Source organism: Hyla sarda, chromosome 2 (genome assembly GCF_029499605.1).
Source record: "Hyla sarda isolate aHylSar1 chromosome 2, aHylSar1.hap1, whole genome shotgun sequence".
Lineage (NCBI taxonomy): Eukaryota > Metazoa > Chordata > Amphibia > Anura > Hylidae > Hyla > Hyla sarda.
Window position 1 is genome coordinate 100,680,470 of NC_079190.1, and position 14,762 is coordinate 100,695,231.

General features: G+C 38.0%; 1 protein-coding gene across 9 annotated transcripts in view; it reads right to left on the minus strand.

Annotated features, from left to right (window-relative positions):
- The window catches only part of SCN8A (sodium voltage-gated channel alpha subunit 8), a 260,584-nt gene that overhangs the window by 167,072 nt on the left and 78,750 nt on the right, over positions 1–14,762 (minus strand). For all 9 annotated transcript variants that reach the window (XM_056562694.1, XM_056562701.1, XM_056562698.1 and 6 more), the window contains exons 4-5: positions 5,935–6,023; positions 2,139–2,267 (exon numbers count right to left, since the gene is read on the minus strand). In XM_056562694.1, coding sequence (XP_056418669.1) covers positions 2,139–2,267; positions 5,935–6,023 — 218 coding nt within the window. The remainder of the gene's footprint in view (positions 1–2,138; positions 2,268–5,934; positions 6,024–14,762) is intronic.

Below are 14,762 nucleotides of genomic sequence, written 5' to 3' on the forward strand. Positions count from 1 at the left end.
GATGGTATCCAAGTGTCTAGAATATCAGTATAAGTGATTTTTTTCTGTTGGGAATCTCTCCGTAAAAGGTTTGTAGCTCCTGATCAAAAATAGCATAATATCAAGCTTAGAGCAGTGATTTTTGGTACTATACTATTTATATCACTTTAGACTTTACTACACAATCACAGCTTTTCCAGATGCGGTTTTAATTCGAGAAGTGAATCCCTTCATTAGGTTAAGTAGTTGTCTTACATCCTAGGACTCCATCATTACAAAAAAAGTGTAGGTTTCATTATTGTACCAAATGTTATAACTACAGAGAATATCATGAAATAACATTGGTCGGCACTTACTGGCCTCAGTATTGACACAAGTAAATGCGTGGCTGCAGTGGTGACACACCCCAGTCACTGACTGGGCAGACACTTCCTTGTGTCGAGTCTGAGGCCAGAAAGGACTGCTCAGTGGGATTAGGCTATGTTGGTGAGTAAAGGTTTATTCTTCATTAAAACAAAAAAAAACAAAAAAAACCTTGTTTAATTATATTTGACAGTGTCTGAAATTCTAAGGCAGAGCAATATCTACAAGAAAAGATTACTGGAAATAAACAACAAGGTCTTATTCATACTGAAATTTAACCTTCAAAAACTATGATTTTTGATGGTAAGAATAAAAAAAATTTCCTTTAATTGTCCACATTTCACCATTTATTTCTATCATGAGCTCATAATAAAAGAGAATTTGGTCAATGGGCTAGTGTTAGCAAGGACAACAATATTATTTGTTTGTTTTTTTTCTCCTATAAACAAATAGATAAAATGTGTTGCACAAAAACATAAAATGGATTGCTGTAAGTCAAAATGAACAAATACCAAAGGACCTTTATAAATTGCAAAAAAAGAAATAACCTATTTTTATTACACATTTCACCTTCTGGTTTTGGCAATGAAACTTTCATTTAACTAAAAAGGTCTATATCTTCCTCTAATACTCTCTATTCTAATATAATCAAACTAACGCAATTGGACACGTTTTAGTTATGTATTTAACTAGTAAATCATTGTACATTTCTATAAGTCCAATAATCATGAATAACAAGAAAGTTTGGTGGCCCAGGGGTCTTACAAAGATTGGTGACATAGTTGTGGTAGGCTTACATTCATTTTTTGCCATGGGACACCCTTTATTATATATACGCCAGTAAGAGAATGAACACACATACATATATATATTCAGCTTGAAGTTTAAAGAAAAATCAAGTAGTGGCAAAAATATTCATGAAAATGAAGGAGTGGGTGTTCTCTGCACAGATAAGATAACTGATTGAACAAGGCATTAGAAACCCTATGCACATTGGTTTCAGAGGTTCCCTATCTATTGTGGATTGAGTGACAGACTCAAGGAGTCACACTTTATAGTTAAAGTTAAAATAGGGAAAATATGCCTGAAAAACAAAACGGTCAATTATATGGTTTTGACTATGGTGACAATAATGCTATGACAACATTAGCACCACAAGGGCACACTTGCATCTGCAACTCTCAGACCACTGGATGGGGAACACAACCTCAATAGTATGTACATCCATTTATAAGTGAGTATTTATTTATTTAGGTTGTTTATATTCTGCAGATTGCAGTACAGAGATTTACACCATTCTCATCTATCCCTGCCCCCAATAGGACTCAAAACAGAAAGCCAATTAACCTACAGTATCAACATGTTTGTTTTTTTTTCCGTTTTTTTTAGAAGACCCAAACAAGCACGGAGAGAACCTACAAACTCCATGCAGATGTTACCCTTGGTCAGTATCAGACTCAGGGCACCAGTGCAGCAATGTAATAATTCTAACCAATGAGCCACCATGCTGTCTATTCTAGAATTAGTACCAGTGTAGAGGCCAGTGTATACACCTGTATAAATCTGGTGCAACTCTCTACGTTTATCTACTTTCATTGGCTTCTTTTAAGAATATGAATCCACATATACAGATATCTGAAGCGTTTTACAACAATTAAACTGTATATATATATATATATATATATATATATATATATATTTAACCTGCACCTAACTTTTCACTGTGTAAAGGATTCTTTTCCGCCCAGTACATTCTTAGAATTTATTGAAGACCCATAAAGAAATAATGAACTTACGCCATCATGATGACGCTGAAATCTAACCAGTTCCATGGATCCCGCAAAAATGTAAAGCTGTCTATACAAAAACCTCTTGCAATGATTTTCACAAGTGATTCAAATGTATAAATTCCAGTGAAAGTGTACCTGTGAAGAACAAACAACAGAGGGTCACTAGACAACAGATCAGTAAGTCCTGGTATTAATCATAATATTAATATTTAGCAGCCTCACTACCAGTACAAGAAAAAAAAAAGAACACTGTTTTCCAATAGTATGGTCACATCAACAGGAAAGCTATTTAGGCTCAGGCTACAAATCAAATTGGAATGCAATGACAATTGTTTTCTTTTGGTAGGTGTTGTAGTTGGACTAAGGGGACATTGTGTCTCCTTTAGGTGACTACCAAACAGGCATGTGTAGTCGTATTCAGCCATGCAATGCCCCACGGGATAAAAAGGATGCAAAGTAGCCCTCCTTCAGAAAAAAGCTTGCTCCTTACTGTGACCTATTGAAGCACACATCCCCCATAAAAACAAACACACATGGGAATTACATGCCAAACTAGAATCTCCCAGAATGATGAATTATCAAGAATTTTTTGACATGGTCAGAATTCCAGAAAAAATCTTAGGGTCAATTGTTACTTTTAGCCCCATAGAAAGCTATTGAAGTAATGATGACCACCATTTTAACCCACTATGTGTGCTGTTTTATGTCCTGTAGGGCCCAAGCCTTCAGGAAATTTTTAAGTTTGACACTTGTGTCCAAGGGAATTGTATGAAATATTGTCACTAAAAACAAACAAAACAAGCATCGAGATTTGTTTCCATTGCTAACAATAAGTAAGTCTCCCAAATTGCAAGGAATACTCGAAAAATGTGTCCCAGCAGTAATACTATTCAAACCATGTAGACAAGCACAAACAAGGGCTCATAAATACAAAATATTTTCAGAAATGCAAAACATACACAAAAGGAAATTTTTTTTTTTAAATCTGTCCAGAGGAAAAATTGCTGAGTTGCCCATAGCAACCAATCAGATAAATTATTTCATTTTTTAAAAGGCCTCTGAAAAATTAAAGCAGCAATATTATTGGTTTCTATGGGCAACACACCAACTATTCCTCTGGACAGATTTTGATAAATCGTCTACAAAATGTTCAAATCAGGTCTTATAAAAGTCTATGGGGGAATTTATGAATCTATGGCAGTTTTCTTGTGACTAAAAGTGGCAAATTATTGCGCAAGCCTTACTTTAGCAAACAATGTGCAACTTTTTAGCATTTTTATATAGCTTTCTTCACTTAAAAATTTTAGCATTGCGTATTGTGAGGTAAAGTGGCCTGGCAAAAAGTTATAGTGGAAGTTTTCTCCAGTTTTTAGCTGTAATAGACTTGATGGGGTTGATTTATCAAAACCTGTGCAGAGGAAAAGTTGTCCAGTTGCCCATAGCAACCAATCAGATCGCTTCTTTCATTTTTCACAGGCCTTCATGAAAATGAAAGATGCAATCTGATTGGTTGCTATGGGCAACTGGGCAAGTTTTCCACTGCACAGGTTTTGATAAATCTCCCCCGATATGTTTCTTAATAAATTTGGTGCATCTGGCTCCAGCGCACATTTCCTTAAGGTTAAGTTTCTACTTGTTTTTCTTTGGGGGGAAAATGCAAAGAAAAATGTCAATTCTGCCGCATGGCGTTTTTTCAGCCAAAAAACGCTGCGGTCAGATGTTAGCTGTAAATCAATGAGAAATCGCCTAAATTCTTTTTCCACTTGGTGTTTTTCAGTTTGGCATTTTTTTTTATCCTTTTGGCTTTTTTTCACTCTTTTTTAGCTCCTTGGCTAAAAACTTTTTTCAAAGTCGGAGCATGTTGAGCCAATGGCGTTTTTCCCCTCAAATCGTGGAGTTTTTCTCCCATAGAAGTCTACGGGAGTGGAAAAACGCCAACAAAAATGACACGTGGGTTTTAACTTTGGCGTTTTTGCAGGCGGTTTTTATTCTTCCAAAAAAATGGAGATGTCTTTTTTAATAAAATTTCGTAGGGTAACATTAAAAAATAAAAAAAAGATACAGTAGTGAATGAAAAAATTGTATCTAACAAAATTTTTCTTTTTTATAACAAAATTTTTAGTAATTTTTAAAACAGGGATCAATTTATGTGGACGGGTAGGGCACTAAAAATGTGGCCGTCAATAATAAAAATGTAGTGTGTGTGTGTTTTTCACTTTTTATTTTTGGTAATACTACTACTCCCAGCATGGAACCCACTGTTCCATGATGGGAGTAGTACCTGTACTAATTGACAGCTCGCCCCGGGTTCCGTTGCGATCCTTCTGTATAATTTATAGATGCGGCTGGCCGCTCTTCTATGGTCCCACTGCACTGACGTATATATACACCTATTCATATTTCCTGCAGAGAGCTGTGATTGGCCAGATGGTTCCAGCCAATCACAACTCTCTGTGGGAAATATGAATAGGCGTATCTAAACGTCTGTGCAGGGGACCACAGAAGAGCGGCCGGCCGCATCTATACATTATACAGGAGGATCACAGCGGGTGTCAGGACTGACATCCACTGTGATCTTTTCTTAACTGCAGGTACTACTGCTCCCAACATGGAACAGAGTGTGCTCCATGTTGGGAGTAGTAGTACCTGCAGTCAAGGACAGATCACAACGGGTATCACTCCTGACATCCGCTGTGATCGTCCTATTTATTGCAGAGAAGTGGAGCGGCTCTATACAGCGCTCGCATCTCTGCACTATACTCCAGCCAGTGATATGAATATTTCCCTCTGAGAGCTGTGATTGGCTGCAACCATCCGGCCAATCCCCACTCTGGGCGGAAAATATGAATGAGTGATGTTCTATTCACATCACTGGCCGGAGTATAGTGCAGAGATGCGAGCGCTGTATAGAGCCGCTCCGCATCTCTGCTATATTATGAACTATCACATCAGGTGTCAGGACTGACACCCGGGGCGATATGCCTATTAGTACGGGTACTACTACTCCCCTCATGGGACAGTCTGTTCCATGTTGGGATTAGTAGTAGTAGTACAACCTAAAAAATGTAAAAAAATAAATAGTGAACAAAAAAACAGTGAAACACACACACTTATTTATTAAAATTTTGTTATAAAAAATATAAATTTCGTGAAATACATTTTTTTTCCATCACTACTGCATCCTTTTTTTTTTTGTACCCAACAAATTTTGGGTACAAAAAAAAAAACACCAAAGGGGCCAAAAATGCTATTTCCACTCAAATGCAAAAAAAATGCTAGAAAAAAAGATTTTTTTCTGGCGTTTTTTTGGGCCACAAAAAAAACAAGTAGAAACTTAGCCTAAGACCAGCATATGCAAATCCAGTCTTGATTTCCCCATTAATGGTCTATTCACACATACAGTATTCTGCGCAGATTTGATGTGCAGAATTTTCTGCTGCATATTTCAATGTAAACTGAATGACTGAACACAGCTTGAAATCCTGCGTATCAAATCTGCACAGAATACTGCACGTGTGAATAGACACACTCACCCTCACCTCCCAGCCCCTCCATGACTAATATTAAGGGTTTGGTACATCACTCAAGGAGGGACTGGAACGTGAGACCAAGTGAGGAGGTGTGCCAGGCTTTGCCTCCTTGACACTTGGCAAAAAAATTAAATAAGGAGAATGTATAAGTATGGCGATCACCATCAGCTCCAGAAAAGAAACAGTTTGCTTTTATACCCTAGTAGCAATTACAACTGACAGATAAGATCCCTCAAAGTATATTGGTCAATACATTCAATGTGCATACTTACTCCACTTGTTTAGACCAGTCTGGGGGATTACTAAAAGTCATGAATACGCAGTTGGTCAAAATAGTGCACATAATGATCATGCTAAATACTGTAGAGTGTTGTCAAGGAAACACAGCAGAAATTGGGGAAAAAGTTAACAACACAATTAACACAATCTTAGTATATCTGATTAGAATCTTTCATACAGATCAGTGATACAACTAGCATACATTATTATGAAAATTTTTGCTTACCAGTCCGGTTTTGTTAATTTGTTTTGTTTTTCTTGCAAGAAAATGAACTGGAAGTTTATAAGCGTGTACGTCATTACATTGGCCTTTTTCTTTCCAATGCATACAATATAATATGAGGCTAGGTTCACACATTATTTCAGTCGGAATTTTTAGCCAAAACCATAAATAGGTACAAAACACAGAAAAGGGAAACCAGAAGGAAGTCCAAAATATACTTTTTCTCTGTATTTGTTCTAATTCTGGTTTCGACTAAAAATACTGACCAAAATACTAAGCGTAATCCCTTTCTGATATCAACACAAAGCAACAAAAATAAAATGTGGTAATAAGGATATGTCAACAATTCTAGAAGATAACTATTCCACTATGTAAGCAAATGAACAAGTCTAGTTGAGGGGCATGTGTCATCTCTTAAGGTGTTCTCCGGGATTAGAAAACCATTTCAGTTGTCTTCCATAACAGCACCAGTCTACAAACTGCAAGTAGTAATGCGGTTGAGCCCTATTTACTTAAAGGGGTTGTCTGGGGGATTGCCCATTCAGTCAATCACTGATTGAGACAGGACACTGGCTAGCTACTCTTGCAGGGACGACACACCAAAGGAACCAGGAAGAAGCACTGGCAAGTGGGGAACATCGGGGTAGGTGAGTATATTTTTTCACAAATTTCTTTTACTGCAGTTCTGGACACAACTCATGGTCATGGATGCTGTTTTTAGAAGAAGGCAGCCATATTGCCTTCATAAACACCCTTTAACAATCCGCAACTAACCTTATTGTAATAGAAAACAATCATAGCCCAGATTTTATGACCTAAATGTTCTTGAATAAATAAAAGCTTTACTTTGGTTAGTTGTTTGGACAGGTTCTAAGTTAACACCAGCTGGATACCACTGCTTTAGACTGATCCTCTTCATTTACGTATTTACAATGTCTTCAGGAAAATCATCATGTAAGGAAATATAGCCCTAGTTCAAAGATTTGTAAAGATAGTAGTGAGGTTTATTTATAAAAGTTCACTGATATTTGAGTGTCTGTATCTCCTTTTTAACAATATTAAGATTTGCTGATACCTTACACATAAAGGCTGATTTAATAATTCTTTGCATTATTTTATACATACATTCTTGCATACACAAAACTGTTCTCCCAACGTTATCTGGGGACATTTAGGGGGAGATTTATCAAAACCTGTCAAGAGGAAAAGTTGTTGAGTTGCCCATAGAAAAGATGTGATCTGATTGGTTGCTATGGGCAATTCAGCTATTGCAGTCAGTGGGCTACTATAAGGCCCAGAGCTGAATATTAGGGGCTATTAGGGAGATGGCAACTCAGCAACTTTGCCTCTGGACAGGATTTGATAAATCTCCCCCATAGCCCCTAATATTCAGCTGTGTGCCATGTAGTAGCCCACTAACTGCCATAGTAAAAAAAAAAATGTGGCAAAATGCCAACACACAGGGGGATATTTATCAAAGCATTCAGACTGGTTTTTCCGGTCTAAATTTGTCGCACAGAAAGTCGCAGTCTAAATATGTGCGACTTTTTTGCGACTTTTGCTCTAGAGGATTTTTTTAACATGATGCATGCAAGTCTATTTTAAACGGAAATGCTTGGAAAATGCATTGGTGCTGAATTTATCAAAAGCGACTTTTCAGCGACAAGTCGCATTGGCTGAAAGTACGCCAAAATGTCAGACCATGTTGGAGCAGGTTTAAATACAGTCTAAAGTATTGATCACGAAGTCTGTGCACAGAATTTATCAAGTTAGGCGCACAATAGACCAGCCTAACCCTCTGTAGTTTGGTCTATATTGATGCGGGACATAGACAGCTTTGATAAATATCCCCCACAGTGCCTAAACATATGCCTACTGGAAGTGTCAGGCTATAGGCACATTCCAATTATGGCAAGAGCAGTTTCTGGTGTATACAACAGTGAATTCAGCCAGTGGTTATAATTTTTTTATTTTTCTCAAGACACGAAAAAACTTAGGATGAGAATGGTTAGTAGACAATGAATGCTACAGCATTATTTAAACCGCAAATCAAATTAAATATTAAAGTAATACAAAGTAAATTAATTTTAAATGACTAATGAAATAGTTAGAATTTCCTAGTCTAATGTTATGGATCCATTAGCTTTGTAAACAAAAGTCTCAACTAGTCAGAAGGGAAAAAGGACAACAATGTCACCAGAGAAATCCTGACCTCTTGCAGCATTGCTTTATATTGATTTGCCATTAGCTTTGTGATTTATTTTTTATGTAGGTATCAAGATTTTCTTTCCTACATTTATTATCCAGATTAAGGCAGGTTAAAACTGTATCTCAGTTGCACAATTTTGTGCGCAATGGATGTTGGGAAAGAAAAGGATTGGCCTGGTTAAATTTCAACTGGTAAGCACCACCAGCTACTGTAGGTGTATGGACAACTTTTATCTTAAAAGAGGTACTCCGGCCCTAATACATCTTATCCCCTATGCGATGGATAGGAGATAAAATGTATGATCGCTGCTGGGGACCCCCGCAATGTCATTGTGCACCCACCTTTGTGAGCTCTCCGCAGCACTGGAGGCTCTGAGTGTGAAGCGGATTCATGACGTTGTGATGCTCCGGCCCCATGGTCGTCACGCAATGGGTGTGCAATGACAGATTGCGGGGGTCAGCCAGCGGTGGGACCCCTGCGATCATACATCTTATCCCCTATCCTTTAGGGATAAGATGTATTAGAGCCAGAGTACCCCTTTAGCTATCAAAGACAAAGGTTAAAAAAGGCACAATTTACAGAGATTGTGTAAAATAACTGGAACACCCCTGATTTTACATAGTCAAGCTGAACTCTTCCTGACATACCATCCATCATTAACACACACTTTTTGTCAGTCATGTAGCCTATATCACTGTTTATAAGCTCCTTTACTTGTGCTGTTCTTAAAAATCTGTTCTAGGGTTGTGGTATGTCAGATCAGAGTTCCAAAAAGGACTAATTGTTGGTAGAGGCCTGGTAGGGGCATCTAACTGAAGCTGCTGAGTTAATGGGTGTGTCACGCTCTACTGTTTTCTTGATCGCATCTCAATATGCAAAGATCAGCAAAACATCTCCAGACAGAAGTAACTGTGGTCAAAAGTCACAGCTTGATTTTTCCGCTGCTGGGACCCCCTGAGATCTCCATGCAGCACCCGGCATTCTTAACAGTATGTTTAGACCGCTGGGTTTCCACGGCCGGATACTCGATGTCATGTCACGCCCCCTTGTGACATCACATCCCGCCCTTCCATTTATGTCTGACAGCCCCTTTGGATAGGGGATAAAATTTCTGTAGGTACATGGTACATACTTTGATTGGGTGACCGTTACTAGTGACCTTGTCGAGAGATTGTCAAGGTGAAAGCTTTGCAGATGATAACAATGATGATGATGATTTACAGGGCGTAAAGTGGTTAACAAAATAAAGGACAATGCTCTGTTACAAATGGATCTGGATAGGTTGGAGATTTGGGCTGGGAAGTGGCAGATGAGGTTCTAGACTGATAAATGTAAGTTAATGCACATGGGCAGGATAAATCAGGGCTGGGATTGTGTATTAAATGGGAGAACACTTGGGACGACTGATGTGGAAAAGGATTTAGGAGTTTTAGTTAACAGTAAATTTAACTGTAGCAACCAGTGTCGGGCAGCTGCTGCCAAGGCGAATAAAATCATGGGGTGCATCAAAAGGGGCAAAGAAGTCCACGACAAGGAAATAATTCTAAAGCTGTACGAATCCACATGGAATACTGTGTACAGTACTGGGCACCAGTGTACAAGAAAGATATAGTGGAGCTGGAGAGGGTTCAAAGAAGGGCAACCAGAGTAATACAGGGAATGGGAGGACTACAGTAACCAGAAAGATTATCAGAATTGGGGTTATTTAGTTTAGAAGAAAGACAGCTAAGGGGTGACCTAATAGCTGTGTATAAATATTTCAGTGGAAAGTACAGAGATCTCTCCCATGACATATTTATACCCAGGACTGTATCTATAACAAGGGGGCATCCTCTACGTCTAGAGGAAAGAAGGTTTCTACACCAGCACAGACGGGGGTTCTTAACTGTAAGAGCTGCAAGACTATGGAACTCTCTGCCAGAGGAAGGGATCATGGTAAATTCTACTAATAATTAAAAAGTTCCTGGATGTATTTCTGGAGAATAATAATCTTACAGGTTATGGATATTAGATTAACAGGGACAGAATGTTGGTCCAGGTATTTATTCTGATGCCATATTTGGAGTCAGGAAGGACTTTTTACCCCTAGTATGTGGCAATTGGCATCAGCCTCATAAGGGTTTTTGCTTTCCTCTAGATTCACTCAGTAGGGACACAATAGGGATATAGGTTGAACTTGACGGACTTAGTTCATAAGGTTGAAAAAAAGACCAATGTTACTAAATTTAATTGTGCCAAAAACCACAAAACTACAGTCCCTCAAATTACTGCAGAGTGCCCTTAAAGGAGTACTCCATCTCTAGACATCTTATCCCCTATCCAAAGGATAGGGGATAAGAAGTACAATCTCCGGCCTGGCAACACAGTGTTCTGAACATTTATGTTTAGAATGCAGGCTGTGTTAGGCTTTGGGCATCCGTGGTGATCATGCCCCCGACTATTAATGTATATATGAGGGGGGTGTGATGCCTGTGGTTGCTTGTAATCCGGCTGATTACTGGGGTGGCAGGCCGGTGATTGCAGGGGGTCTTTTGGCTGTATGCCCCGCGATCAGGCATGTTATCCCCTATCCTTGGAATAAGGGATAAGATGTCTAGGGGCGAAGTACTCCTTTAAACTTGCTTTTAACTCTTCAGAAATTCAAGGGGCTATAGTTCTGTGCCGGGGGATTAGCGGCAATTCAACAAAGTGCTTTTCTGTTCCTCATGTCAAGCTTTTACTTTCAACACTAGCAACTTTTGCCGCATCTTTACATACTAAAATGTGATGAAGAAAACAGTAGACTTCAACACACATCAACGTAGGTCAAAGACACATCTACCGGGTAAGTACCAACAATCATTCCCCATCACACTCCTAAAACAATAAATTGATTTTTAGAACAGTGATTACCAGTGATGGTGTGTCAGATAGACTACTTGACTATGGTAAAATAGATGTGTGCCTGGAGTGGCTCAAATGTCCATCTGCTCAAGGCATGTGTAAAAAGAAATTCAAGCAGACAATTCCACATGCACCAGGGCTGCTAAAATATTTTAATGGAACAATACATTACTCCTATTATTATTATTATTATTATTATTATTAATAATAATAACAAAAATAAAAAATGTGTGCACCCGTGCCAGAAAAAAAAGTCTTAGTATTAAATGTAAATCTTAACTTCAAATGTTGTTGAAAACACAAAGAGGCAGATTTACTAATATTTACACCATCTAATCTCTGTTTAGACCATCTATTAGTTGGCTTACTTTAAGCCAATATTTTAACACATGAAGCTGCATGCAAGGCACAGCCACGTATCCATACCACCTCTCTGTTATGCCATGCCGAGCCTTTTATGCTTTATCATGCAAGCTTTGGGCAAGTGTTTAAAGCTCATAATAGATGTACTACAACTCATGTTAGTTTATGGCACAAACTTCCCCAGATTCAAGCACATTTGTACTAATAAAATTGCCCCATAGAGTTATGAAAGAAACCATAACTGGTTTATGCCAAAGGACTCAGTCTTAAAGGGGTCCTCCACTGGAAAACATTTTTTCAAGCTCCAGAAAGTTAAACAGATTTGTAAATTACTTCTATTAAAAAAATCTTAATTCTTTTATTACTTATCAGCTGCTGTATTATCCACAGGAAGTTCTTTTATTTTTTAATTTCCTTTCTGCCTGACCACAGTGCTCTCTGCTGACACTTCTGTCCATTTTAGGAACTGTCAATAGTAGGAGCAAATCCCCATAGAAAACCTATACTGTTTTAGACAGTTCCTAAATGGACAGAGGTGTCAGCAGAGAGCACTGTGGTCAGACAGAAAGGAAACTCAAAAAGAAAAGAACTTCCTGTGGATCATAAAATCAGCTGATAAGTACTGGAAGGATTAAGATTTTTTAATAGAAGTAATTTACAAATCTGTTTAACTTTCTGGCACCAGTTGATTTAAAAAAAAATGTTTTCCAGTGGAGTACCCCTTTAAAGGCATAATTTAAGTGTCACAATGATTAAATATTTTGTTTTTCAATTTAACTCATGGATGGCATTGTGTCTCAGGGCTCTTTTGATCACTAAAAAACAATCTCGGACACCTGTGATATTTAGATTGCCAGGTGAGCCCAATTTAAGGAAAAACTACTAAAGGTGGGTGTTTTACATTATTAAGCAGAGCACCATTTTCAAGCAATATGGGAAGAAAAAGGATCTCTCTGCTGCTGAAAACAGTGAAATAGTTCAATGCCTTGGACGAGGTATGAAAACATTAGATATTTCACGAAAATGTAAGCGTGATCATCGCATTATTACAAGATTTGTGGCTGATTCAGAGCGCAGACAGGTTTGTGCAGATAAAGGCACACTGAGGAAGATTTCTGCCAGATCCATGCATCGGATCAAGAGATCAGCTGCCAAAATACCATTGCTAAAATACCATTGCAGAAAACAGATATTTGAAGCTGTTGGTGCCTCTGGAGTCCCAAGGACATCAAGGTGTAGAGTTCTCCAGAGTCTTGCAACTGTGCATAAACCTTCTATTCGATCACCACTAACCAAGGCTCATGAGCAGAAACGGCTACATTGGGCAGAAAAATACATGAAGACAGTCCTGTTCCCTGATGAGTGCTGTGCAACCCTGGATGGTCCAGATGGATGAAGTAGTGGATGGTTGGTGGACGGCCATCCTGTTCCAACAAGGCTGCAACATCAACAAGGCAGTGGTCATGTTTTGGGCCGGAATCATGGGAAGAGGCCTCCATCTTCCCAGAACCTCAATCGTATTGAGAACCTTAGGAGTATGCTCAAGCAAAAGATCTTTGAGGATGGGAGGCAGTTTACATCCAAACAGCAGCTCTGGGAGGCTATTCTGACATCTTGCACACAAATTCAAGCAGAAACTGTCCAAAAACTCACAAGTTCAATTGATGCAAGGCTTGTGAAGCTGCTATCAAATAAGGGGTCCTATGTTAAAATGTAACGTGACCTGTTAAAATGTTTAAAAAGTTAAAATGTTGTTAAAAGTTTGATGGAAATAGCTTTTGATTTCAGTAAGTATGCTTCAAACCCAACAAATGACAATTTTCAGTTCTTTACAACCTATAAAGTGTTTTGAAACTTACTGTGTGTAATAATTTGGAACAGTGCATTTTAAGTTTTTTATAAAAAAAAAAAATACTGTTATCATTAGGATTTTTGTTCAAATATTTTTACATTGTACTCTAGTACAATAGCTGAGAACATGAGAATTATGCTGACTGTTATTTACATCAATTATTAAGGTAAATGAGACCGGTATCATTTGCATAATAATTTGGAACAGGGTGTATATGTTTAGACGTTGACAAGTTATCTATTTAAAGGGGTACTCTGGTTTTTAATTCAACTGGTGCCAGAAAGTTAAACAGACTTATAAATTACTTCTTTTAAAAAATCTTAATCCTTCCAGTACTTATCAGCTACTGTATGGTCCACAGGAAGTTCCTTTCTTTTTGAATTTCTTCTCTGTCTGACCACAGTGCTCTCTGCTGACACCTCTGTCCATGTCAGGAAGTGTCAAGAGCAGAATAGATTTGCTATGGGGATTTGCTTGTACTCTGGACAGTTCCTGACATGGACAGAAATGTCAGCAGAGAGCACTGTGGTCAGACAGAAAAGAAATTCAAAAAGAAAAGAACTTCATCTGTAGTATACAGAAGCTGATAAGTACTGGAAGGATTAAGATATATAAATAGAAGTAATTTACAAATCTGTTTAACTTTCTGACACCAGTTGATTTAAAAAATAAATTTCCACCGGAGTACCCCTTTATTGGACGCCTGTTTTATATGTCATAGAATGCTATTTTTCATCCATAGGGTCCAATTGCGGGAAATTTATCAATAGTCTTTTTTAGTGTAGAAAAGTTGCAGAATCGTCTATGTTGCAAAAACATTTAGCAAATTTTTGATACTCAACCGCTAAAGTGATTTTGACTACACACTTTTGATTTTTTTTTACTTTGCAGTGCTTGCTGATTTATGAAATACAACTTTTCTTAAGTAAAAAAAAAGGTTGGCGCAATGGCCTTAATTATACCACCAACATACACCAGCCCAGACATGGCTTACAAAACAGCATGTCGCAGAGAAAGAACTATACAAAGTGTTGTCATGAAGTGCTTTTCTTTCAAAAGTTGTGTACTAGCGCCATATGTATCACGTTGTGCAACCATTTTATAAATTTGGCGCACATACACACTACCATAACACACAAAAAATGGGTGAAAAAAGAGCTTACCCACACCAATAATTGATAAGTTTACCCAATAAAGTGTACATTTAACATTAAAGTTGTTTTACTGGGCTCCTTGGAATGTAACAGTTTTGTCTACTACCCTTTTTACATGGAAAGCTACATTACTGAAC